The 12,422-nt window shown below is 39.0% G+C and overlaps 1 protein-coding gene across 1 annotated transcript; it reads left to right on the top strand.

The window, feature by feature from the left end:
• The first annotated feature begins 1,818 nt into the window (after positions 1-1,818).
• LOC105035303 (uncharacterized) lies at positions 1,819-3,090 on the top strand. Its single transcript, XM_010910825.4, has one exon. The coding sequence runs from the start codon at positions 2,137-2,139 to the stop codon at positions 2,911-2,913; it is 777 nt and encodes a 258-aa protein (XP_010909127.1). The 5' UTR covers positions 1,819-2,136; the 3' UTR covers positions 2,914-3,090.
• The last annotated feature ends 9,332 nt before the right edge of the window (positions 3,091-12,422 follow it).

Below are 12,422 nucleotides of genomic sequence, written 5' to 3'. Positions count from 1 at the left end.
CTATGATTTGCAATGTGCACAACCATGCGGCATATCTAATGTAGAATATAATTTTTTATTTTATTAGATAGAGGTAGTTTAAAATGTTAGAATAATGGCAAAACATTGGCAGCAAGTTATTTTTGTAATGAAGCCTCTTAATTACTTCTCCAAGCTTATCCACTCCAAAGCAAACCGAAGCCCAAGCAGGAACAATATTGTAATCGTCATCATCACATGTAAGCTGGAGCAAGTGATTGTAGAACAAAGATATTGGATAATTATTTATTATATAAAAAGAATGATGGATATTGAGAAATATTGACTTGCTAAACAGAAGTTTTATTTTTTAAGTTCATGCAACAAAGATGGTGACAAGCGAACTAACGTAGCCAATTTCGTATTGACAAGTGAAGATTTTCTTTTTGGTAAAAACAAGTGAAGATTTAAACATAAGAAATTGGGAAACATGGTGTCTTGATCTAATAACATCATCAATGCCCACTATATTATACCAATAAGCATCCTATCATAGCAGTTGTTACTTCCATTTCTTAGTGAAATTTTGTTTTCAATCCATGCAGCCCGCACAATTAGAAATTCAAACATCAATTTCTTTGGTGCACATGAGATCGCAAAGTCTTAAAGTATTTGAAACCATAGATGCCGAAGCGACACAGCATGTATCTAATGTCATCGGTCAAGATGCAAGATGCACAAGTCACACTAAATAACTTTGCAGTATACTTTGAATCCAATGTTGAAAGATCAAGGGCCCCGATGAAATAAGAGGCCAATATCCTTGTCATTCCATATGAAATTAAAGTTGAATCATGACCTAAAGTAAGATACCCTTTCACGTCAAGGAATTGGAGAGAGATAACCTCTATGGTCTTCCATAGCATTTTATTTGACTAGCTTGCTTTTAATCAAAACACAAGAGACTCAATCACTATCAACATTTGAGATGTTACCTAAAAACGGTAGCATTGCACCAACACAGATGTAATGAAGCATAGCACTAACAAACTTTACAGTCCTCAAAGCAAAAGTGATAGGCATATTAATTCATAATTGAGCAGAAAGAGAATAAAAAGAAGGTGCCTAAAAGCATACTAGATTTTTTTTTTATTTTAAAAAGAAGAAAAGGTAAGGTCCAGCAGGCAATATGTGAGTCGATCGTTTCCTATCAAAATTTGCCGAAAGACAGAATCTAGCTCTTTTTTATGATACGTGGCCATCCTTCTTACAAAAAAAATAAAAAAGCCAAGACCCTTTATCTTCCAGCAGTACTGTGAGGTGAGCGTGCATCAGCAGATGGACGGCTCTGATGCATGGCAACCACAAGGACACAAAATGAAGGCAGAGAAAGCTGAGACAGCGGTCCTTATTTTGTACCCAATCTCAAATCAACCGTCCATCATGTCCTACGTCCACGTCACACAAAAGTCACAACCCCACGGCCTGACCACGTTACGGTTACCGACCCCACTGTCTCTATAAAAAAAAAAAAAAAGCTGCGCTGAAAGGATAGTGAGGTAACCATCACGTACGGTGACCAGACCCCACACAAGCTGCCCAAGTTTCTCGTTTCCCGAAACACGCCCCGCCATCTCACTTCGTCGAGACAAGATTTTTGCTCATTCTCAAATAGGGGTAAATTTGACATTCAACAAAAATTTTAAATAATCGCGTGAAAGGACCGCACCGCCTCTCTCCCAATCTTCCCTCCCCGCTAACCCTAGCATTTCTCCCATGCACATGTCCGCATATAATTTTGCTAAAAATTACAACCGTAAGTATATCCGTCGATGGATTAAGTCTGGATAGTACAGATTCATTCTGCATACGATTTTCTATGCGAGTAGTAGTAACATGAGCCAGGACAGCTGTCCGCACCGTGGCGGACGTACGGAAACCCGGTCGAAACCGGGAACAAGCGGTGACCCGAACGCGCGGACCGAGGCTACCTGAGAGAAAGGAACCTCCCAGCTCTTATAACTGGGACGCCCCTCCCTTTTTCGCTCCCTCTCCCTGTCTCTCTCTCACATCCGTGCGTTCCAAGCTAAAGCGATAAACCCAACCTCCCTTTCTTGTCTCTCTAACATTTGGGCGAAAATATTTCAAGAAAAAGGAGGGAAGAAAAGCGTGGAAAATATGAAGAATCTGTACCCTAAAGGGAAGGGGAAGATCCACCCATCGCCGGCATCGCCCTCCGCCTCCGCCGGCGGGGGGGCCAACGATGATGCGCTGGCGGTGCTGAAGATCCTGCCGGCGGCGATCCTGGCGCTGACGGCGGCGCTGGGGAACGAGGACAAGGAGGTGCTGACGTACCTGATCACACGGTCTTTGAATGGCGCGGGGATGGTAACGGCCACGGGGATCGGCGGTGGCGCCGGTGGCTGCGGGGAGGAGAGGCGGCGCTGCCGGCGGGTTGGGGGAGTCCACCGGCCGCTCTTCGACTGTGGGTGCTTCGACTGCTATAGCAGTTTCTGGTCCCGCTGGGACTGCTCTCCTGATCGCGAGCTCATACACCAGGCCATCGAGGCCTTCGAGGAGCACCTGGCCAACTCCGAGAGCAAAGGCGGCGGCGGCGGTGGCGGCGGAAGGGGGCGGCGGAGGGAGCGAAGAGCTTCGGATCTTTCGGAGAAGGGAAAGAAGAGCAAGGAAAAGGAAACGAGGAAGGTAGAACAGATCATCGATGAGAAGCTTCTGGAGGCTCCGGCTGTGAGATTCTCCGGCGAAGATAACGCGGTGGAGGTGGAGGCCACGGCAGGGGGAGGCGGCAACGAGAGGACGGAGGTAGAAGAGGAGGCAGTGGAGGACGTAAATGAGGAGGCGGCGGCAGCGGGGGCCGAGCGGCGGCGCGGGTGGCCGGACATGATGGGGTTGCTTAATTCACGTTTGTGGAACCTTTGGAGTCCGGGCGTCTGAGCGCCATTGGATATTGCACTCTGGCCCAAAAAAAAATCGAAAGAAAAAATAAAAAAACATATGGCGGTAGGTTTTATTTTCCACTGGAATATTATATATTTCTATGTTTCCTTTTTGGTCTTGTAAATTTCTCTCTCTCTAAATTTCCAGAACTTTTGGTAGTCTTGCCGGGTGATACATGGATATGTGCGACCTATTAGTTAATTAATTACATAATTAATGAGGTTAGATTAGTTTAGTGAGGACACGAGGTCAAAAATTATTGTTTCACTGGTTGCCTAAGATAAAGTACTCGCTAATTATTTCTATTTGCTTAGTGTTTTCATTAATTACACTGTTTTAATTGTATCTCCTATTAAAATGGAAGGATAGTTATTATGAGTTGTAGACTATTAGAGAAAAGGGAACATTAATTTGTTATTTGAACAAATATTTGAAGTGGGCTTTATACGTGATAGGAGTGGTGTTTGGTTGGAATTTGCCTGCTCCCTTAACTCGTGGCCAAGTGTGACGCAACCTAGAGCTGACACATTTTTGAAAGAGAGAAAAGGATTGCTTGGTCTTAATAAAATATGGGTTATGGTAGAAGATTTTAGGTTGTTAGGGGTTTTCCGGGAGCGCAGAAGAAGGTCTAAAAGTAGAGCCTAGGCCTTTAGGTAGGCAGAAAGTTTATTGGATTTTGTGCTAAGTGGTACGTTTTGCTGGACATTGATTTAATTATATTCACTAGCAATAATAAATATAGTTTTCACTACGGATTGTATGGATAGGGATGCAGGTTGTAGGTTGTACTTTCTTTGTCTTTGGCTACAACACACAAAAAAAAAAATGTTGGATTGCTTGCAAATGGCTTCTATTGTCTCCTATGTAATAGATAATCTAAGCATTGCTAACTTCTATTATTGTTATTTTCAAATGTTATGTTGCATCGATAATATAAAGAGAAGAACGTGCTTTCAGCTTGGTGGAAATTGACGTACTCGGATGTTGCTTTAAAAATGGGCATCAGTACTATTGATTTGGACTGGGTTAAGGAGCGTCGTTAAGTAGCGTCGTTTTAGCACGGGAGCAGCAGTCCTAATTGATGATGCTAGTAAGTGCCAACCTACCGAGCTATGAAAGCCATTAACACGTAATAATTTATTCTCCTGGGAGTTGAAGAAAAATGCTATCATTGATGGGGAGCTTTTGCAATTTCTGTCAATACTTACGGGATTTTATGGTTTCTTCTTGATGAAGCAATCATTAACTTGTTTCTTTCTATAATGTCCAAGGTGCAAATGAAATTTAGATTTACTTCGTGATAGATTTTATTTTGGTAATGGATATTATTACCATTATTGTGATGGAAACCCACATATTGAATGGACTTGCACATGGATGGAGGTTATATCCTTCCAAAGAAAAGAAGGATCGCCTTCTTGCAAGTCCGCCATTGGATCACCCAGATCTCAAAGCACTTGAATTTCTGTCAAGCGACCTATTGGCGAGCCAATGATGGATTCATCTACAAGAGGGTGAATCCTTGTATTGCAACCTATATCCTTGCAAATAATGGTCGTTACTTCTCGTGATATTTTGTAGCTACATCCGTGCTGCATATTTGGTAGCTAGCAGGATGCAAAAAATCTTGAAAAAGTAAGGATGCGTTTGGTTGCATTTTTTTGATTTTTAATTTTTAAAATATATTTTTTATTTTTTTAATTTTTATTATTGAATAAAAATAAAAAAATAAAAAATATATTTGATAATTATGTTGCTATAAAGTAAAGGTGGCAGGTGAAAAACTTGACGAGAGAGAAGAATTCAGAAAAGAAGAAAGGAGGGGGTGAGGAGGTGAAGAGCTCGAGAGAGAAATATTTGGGCTATTTACTTTTTGGTTTGTCGTTTTAGATGTGTAGAAGGAAAAAAATAGAAAATTAAATTTTAAAAAATAAAAAATTATTATTTTGTATATAAAATAATTATTTTAATTATTTTAATTTTAATTTTTTACTTTTCATGATGTTATCAAATATTATTTTTTGATTTTTATTTTTTAAAAATTTTAAAATAAAAAAATATTTTTTTATGATTAATCAAATGTACCTTAAATAAAATTTTCAAATATTTTGTATTAATTTATATAAATTAATAACATATGTTGATTTATAAATAACCGTAAACCTTTTTTTGTTTATCCAGCACATTTTTATTTTTTAAAAAAATTTATTTATCAGAACGTCCCACCTAATGTGGTGTACTCATGGAGGTTTTATGACAACCTCATGCTACATTCCATGCCCATGCTACATTCCATGCCCATTAGGCTGTTACCATCTCTCTAAACAGCACATTTTAAGAGCTCATGGAAAATGACAAAGTTCAGTTATTGATTGTAGAGTTAGCTCATCCTCCAGGTAGAATGGAGCTTGGCTAGACTAGGCTCTAGAAATCATTACAGCCAAAAAGTGAAACAAAACCTTAGGGGGAAGCAAGAGATTAGTAGATTTCTTTAGTTAAGCATCTCTTTTAATCCAAGCCCTGGGGTGTCTCCAAACGTTCATAGCTATTTCATATATGTTTTCTTTTATCTTAATCCTTAAAACCATATAAAGGCGGCTTAATATTTTAAGTTTTCAATTCCAAAAATAATCCCAATTTGATTATTCAGTTGTAATTAATTAGATTTCTCTCTTAAATAATTTTTTTTTTAAAAAAAAAGCTTAAAATGGAAGGGTCTTAATTAATTGGTCCCTTGCTCCTTTCTTTGCTCTTGGACTACTAATACGACTGGTGCCCTCACTTAATCACGCAACCATCACTTCCTTGTTCCCTCGTCTGTTCACCCCTACAACCCACCATCTACACGCTTACATTGCTCAACTCCTGGCCAATGGGAAGGCGGCAGCAAACTGATGCTGATGGTGATCTCCTGGCCGATGGGAAGGCAGCAGCAAACATTCCTAAATCCACCCAAGTGATCAAGCTTGTGGCTGGAAGAGAAGGAGATGGTGGCGTGCCAGAACGGGGAGTAGCAGAACCAACGGAACGGGCTCATGGGAGAGGGTTTTAGATCAGTTGGGGTGGTGCCCATGCAGGCGAGGCAATTGCGATAACGATAGAGGGCAAGGGCAGTGAATGGTTCTGCTACGGCCCCCATACGCAATTGGTTGCAGCTTTATTTCCTATTATATCCCCTAATAAGAGAGGGCTAGGATCATCTGATGGATTCTTCTAATATATATATATATATATATATATATATATATAAAAGCATGGTAGCGAAACCCTTTGTATCTTGATTGGCGCAAAGACGTAAGGATGCTAATTGACACCACCCAAGATGTATCTGATGGGGCGCATTGTATCCAACCTGTTTAGAGTTAGCCAAAACCTATGGTGGGTCCAAGGTGGATGAGGACATAACATGGTAATGCTCGTCCCAAACCCGACTCAATATATTTATCGGAATACCTTTTATGCAAGTCTTCAGTCCTTCTACTATTCCGATCATCCGAGTGACCCTATTAGGCCCGTACCCTTCCTCCCAATACCCTAGCCACTTGCATACCACCACACTCTCTTTTTCGCAAGCTCTCATGCCCACCTTGTTGAAGGGAGGACATGAGCCAAAGATAAGGAGGGTGAATCGCACGAGTTCCAATCCAAGCTAACCTTGTTGAGATCGAACCTTCCACGCACTTGCATGTGCCATAGGAAAAATCTTGGCCAGCATACATCCTATGGAAGGATTGTAAAGAATAATAGAGAGGGTGCATACCACGTGTGCGGAAAGTTTGGCAACCCCTAAACCACAGGCAAACATGATGATCGGCTAACTTAGCACACTTGATGGGTATGCTTTCTATAACCCATAAGTAAAAATGGCGTGCCAACCTCCAGAGTGGTGAGTTGATACTGGAGGCGATGTGCATATTTGTTCTAAGCAATTTTATATTTGTTCAAGAAAAGTCTGCATCCTTCGTGGTGTCTTTTATCTGCTTGAAATTTACAAAGACAGCATCCGGTTTTATTAAACTTGGCTAAGTTTATCTTTAAATCAAGTAATCTTATCATAAATATGGGGTTTTTGTTGAAAAAAGCTATATTTGCAATGGTCTTTTTACATTTAATGTTATTAATTCTACTTCTGCTATTGAAAAGTCTTGCTCATACTTCAAATATAGAATGTGTTGATTTGTAACATGAATATCCTAGTCATGTATGTGTTAATTCTCTTAGGACTCATTTGGTTGACAGGAATATATAGGGTGTAGGTGTGGTCAATAGAAAAATAAAAGAATTCTTCTTGGTTAAAGTTTTAAAAAAAGAGAATAGAAAAGTGGCATTCTAAGATAAACTTGTCATATTTCATAAGAAAAAGAAATTTCATGTGGGACATGGGTTTTTGACTTTCCTATGGAAAGGAATTTGAATTTAATTTTTAGTGTACTTAAAGTCATAAATACACTGGTCTTTTCCTTATTAAGGATATAATAAATATTTTACCTAGCTTTTCTACAAATATAGATACTTAACTAAATATAAGGCATTCTATAATATATCATTTTCCCATAATCAATGAACATGCCAAAATCATTTTCCCAAGCATTATGTTCCCAAGAATCAACTTCTCAGAAAAAATTCAAATGAGGAAATTTTATTCCCATGAACCAAACAAACCCTTAATGATATCTATGAAATTAATTCCTAAAATTTAATATTGACATATAGAGAAAGTGAGAGATTTCTGTACAAGCAAAATAAACATTTGAAATCTATAACCAGAGATTCTTCCTTGCTAGGATTTATTTAATCTAACATTTGCAAAATGAAAGATATACTAACTAGAGGTCTCAAAAGGTATTCCATTACTTTTATAGATGATAAGACCAAATATAGCCATGCCTACCTAACTAGGACTAAAGATCATGTCTTAGATAGGTCAAAGGCATACAAAGTTGGGATAGAAATCCATTTAGATTTCAAGATTAAGATCCTTAGGTTGGACCATCCTGAGGAACACCTTTAAAAGTGAATCTTTCCAAATTGAGGACCATGGTATAGTTTATAAGGTCACAACTCCTTATTCACCTCAATTTAATAGGGAAGCTGAAAGGAAAATAGAAGTATGACCTATCTGATCAATGTTAAGTTAGATAACTGGTGCTTACTAAATAACTTGGGTGGGGGGAGCGCTCCTTGCTGCATGCCATATCCTTTAAAAAATAAAAAGGATCCTATACGGCTATACTGATAAGAAGCTAACATAGCATATATTGAAGTGCGGAGGTACTAGCTAAGGTTAACAAAACCCAGATTAGAAAGAGAAATAAGTTATGGCTCAATATTATAGATGTGGATTTCCAAGTATGTTCCCGAAATAGCATGGTTTACTTAGCGAGCCGTCTACAAACGCCATTGTAGAATCCCATGATGTAATTTACTTTGAAAATACCTTTGCTTTTTAGCATATCTTATCCCTTAACCTATAGAGTACATAGACCGCCTCCTTTTTTCCGATTCCAAGATCTTATGCTACCATTCTTCCATCCCTCTCTCTCTCGTATGTTATAACACTTGTCCTAACCGTCATCCATCGCTTCTTGAGTGGTCCCAAAGAGTTCACGGGTAGTGGAAAGAAGCGAAAGGGACTGAGATCACAAAAAATTTGTGTCGGTTTATAAACGGTCACCCGGCATTATTACATTCGTAAGCATCTACGTGGTACCGAGATTTTGCACTCAAATCGAGTGGATATGGTTCCATTGCACGTCCCATGGCTCCCGAGGCATGTTGGTCTCAAGTTAGGATTATTTGGGTGTGATTGTTGTGTCCATCGGCATTTTCGAACAGCTACTTATTGCCTTCCATTCAATATGGGCTCCGGGCAAAGTTGTGGAGGCTCTCTGAAACCTATTTAATGTGGGACAACTCTAAAGAAGAGAGAAAAAAAAAATCAATCCTAATGATCAAGTCTCTTCTGTTCATCAACAACAAATCACGTCCAGTCAGGGATTCATTATTCTCAGGACAGACAGTATAGTTGCCTATACTCTGCTCAGGAGGTGTAATTGATTGATATGAGATTAAAGCGAGATCAATCTAAATGATACAGATGAATGCCATTCATCTATTGATTTTCTAGGTTGATATCCATGAACTACTTCAAAAGGACTCATGCCAATGGACCTATTAACAAAGCTATTATATGCAAATTTAGCTCGGGGCAGCAAAAGATCCCAGTTACCCATATGTTCCCCAATCAAGCAACGCAAAAGATTTTCAAGACTCCTATTAATCACTTCGATCTGACCGTCGATTTGTGGATGATAGGCAGAAGAAAATTTTAGTTTTGTGTCTAAAGGTGCCATAGGATTTTTCAAAAGTAGCTCATAAATCTAACATCCCATCATAAACAATGATTTTAGACAATCCATGTAATCTAACAATCTCATCAAAGTATATCCTTGCAACTTTCGACGCATCAGACGTTTTGCAATAGGGCAAGAAATTGGTCATTTTTTAAAATCTATCTACAACCACTAGAATAGAATCATGCTTCCTAGCTGTCCTAGGTAATCCCAAAATAAAATCTATACTAACATCTTACCAAGGACAGTCTGGTATAGGTAAGGGTGTATATAGGTCGGTGTTTTATTTTCTCTGCTTGGCCATGGCACATGTTCTATATTGGGCAAAATTCGGGCGACATCTTTTTTCAAGCTTGGCCAAAAGAACTGGGCTTCTACCAACTCTATAGTTTTATTCCTACCAAAGTATCCAGCTAATCCTCCAGCATGTAATTTTCAAACTAAAAAATCTCTTAAAGATGTACGGGGGATATACAACCTAGTTTCTCTAAATAGGTAACCATCCTAAAGGGTATATTCACTACATTCTCTAGATGGCCCCTTACGTAAAGCGGTAAGTATGTCACCAAAATCTGGATACTCCTCATAATTTTCTTTAACCTTATCAAAACCAACAACTTCTATACTAATGGTGGACAGCAAAGTATGACGATGACTCAGGGCATCAGCAGCATGATTTTCTACACCTGCACGGTGTTTCAAAATAAAAGTATAGGCTTGCAAAAACTCGACCCACCTACCATGTCTATGATTCAATTTCTTTTGAAAATTCAGAAATCTAAAGGCCTCATGATCAGAGTACAAAATAAATTCTTGCGGTAGTAGGTAGTGCCTCCAATATCTTAAAGTTTAGATTACTGCATAAAACTTCTTATCGTAGGTAGAATACTTAAGTTTAGAGTCGTTAAGTTTTTCGCTAAAGTATACTACCGGATGATCTTCTTGATTAAGGACACCATCAATCCCAACTCCTGACGCATCGCACGCTACTTCAAAAATCTTAGAAAAATCAGGGAGATATAAGATTGGGGCATGGGTCATCTTGTCCTTAATGTCTAGAAAGGCTCTACTGGCTGTCCTAGTCTATTCAAATTTTTTCTTTCTAATGCAGTCAGTGATGGGAGCGACTATGGTGCTAAACCCTTTTATGAACCTACGATAAAAGGTTGCTAATTCATAAAAACTCCGCACGTCATGCACACTCTTGGGCACCGACCACTCAACTATTGCTCTAATCTTTTCAGGATCAGCAGATACACCATTGGGGGTAACAACAAAACCTAAAAAGATAATATGGTCTGTCATGAAAGCACACTTCTTAGGATTAGCATACAAGCTTTCTGTTTTAAGAACTTGACACACTCTTTGGAGATGATCTAGATGGTCTTCCCTAGTTCGACTATAGATCAAAATATCATCAAAATATATGACTACAAATACTTCTATAAATGGTCGTAGTATTTGGGTCATCAATCTCATGAAGGTACTAGGGGCATTAGATAATCCAAATGGCATCACCATCCACTCATATAAAATATTTTTTGTCTTGAAAGTAGTTTTTCACTCATCTCCCTGTCTAATCCTTACTTGATGGTAACCACTCTTAAGATCAATCTTAGAAAAGATAGTGGATCCGGCCATCATATCTAACATGTCATCTAACCTAGGGATGGAAAAGCGATACTTAATGATGATCTTATTAATGGCACGGCTATATATGCACATCCTCCATATATCTTCCTTCTTTGGAGTCAGTAGTGCAGGAACCGCGCAAGGACTCAAACTCTCCATCACAAATTTTTTTTTTATCAGCTCTCCAACTTGCCTTTGTAGCTCGATATGCTCATTAGGGTTCAACCTATAGTGGAGCAAGTTGGGTAGGGTAGATCTAGGAACTAAATCAATAGCATGTTGAATATTTCTCATAAGCGATAAGTAATCTGGAGGATCCTCAGAAAAGACATCATGAAACTCACTAAGAAGACTAGCTACTTCTTTAAGATAATCCACCTTAGAATCCTCACGAACTTCTGTAGCAGCAAGCATCCAAACTGGTGATCCTTTACTCATGATCATCTCTAATTCTTTAGCACCTATCAGATGGAGGCTTTTCTTCTTGAGATTTTCTTTTGGTCCATCGCCTATCTTTCTATTAGTAGCCTTAGGTGGGGAAGGATTAATCGTGATCTTCTTACCTTGATGAGTAAAGCTACAGGAGTTGATTCGGCCATAGATCTTAACATCCTTGTCGAATAGCCAAGGCCGACCTAATATGATACTTCCAACTTTTATGGGTAAGACATCGCATCACACATGATCCTGGTAGGAATGAAGCTGGATGGGCACACGACATCTAAATTTGATGGGAATAGAGGAGAAATCAATCCAAGATATACGGTATGGACTGGGATGATCCACAAGAGTTAATCCTAATCGCTTAACCGTGTTGGTGGAGATGGCGTTGATACAGCTACCGCTATCAATGATCACCTTACAAATTTTATCGTCAAATTTTATAAAGGTATGGAAAATAGAGATCCTACACCAATCTTCACTTTCCTTAGTTTGTGCTAGGACATACTTAACGACTCCAAGCCTAAGGTCTGACTCGGGTGCGGCATAATCTAGGATGTCCTCAGTACTCTTAAATTGCTCGGCTAAATCTGGATTAACTTCATAAACTTTCTCCTCAATATTTTCTAGAGTTTCTCCTTTTAATTCTTCTATGAATAATGATCGGTTGGGACATTGTGCAACAAAGTAATCATAACTATGGCACTTGAAGCAATGGGATCAAGAACTACTTTCTTTTGATAATTCTCCTATAGCTCCCTTTTCATTATCTTCTTTTCTCCTAATAAGATTTGTAAGTGGAGGATTGTTACTAGGAGTTTGATTAATATTAGATCTCGATCCAGAAGGGGTTACTCAGCTGGATTTAGGATGACGGAGAGTCAAATATCTAGAAAATCTCTCAAAATCTAAGGCAAGTTGATAAGCTTGTTCCAACGTGGTTATCTCTCGCAGAAAGAGCTCACGCTGAATATCCTCTCGTAATCCAGCTCTAAATCTAGATAAGGTAACAACCCTATCTTCGGTTACTCCACATCTCATGAGGTATTCATCAAATCTCATGATATACTCGGTGACTGA

The sequence above is a fragment of the Elaeis guineensis genome, chromosome 9 (assembly GCF_000442705.2).
Source record: "Elaeis guineensis isolate ETL-2024a chromosome 9, EG11, whole genome shotgun sequence".
NCBI lineage: Eukaryota > Viridiplantae > Streptophyta > Magnoliopsida > Arecales > Arecaceae > Elaeis > Elaeis guineensis.
This window is presented reverse-complemented; position numbering and strand designations above follow the sequence as displayed.

Excerpts from the sequence above, each read along its gene's own strand:
- LOC105035303 (XM_010910825.4), top strand. The coding sequence starts at position 2,137 with ATGAAGAATCTGTACCCTAAAGGGAAGGGGAAGATCCACCCATCGCCG.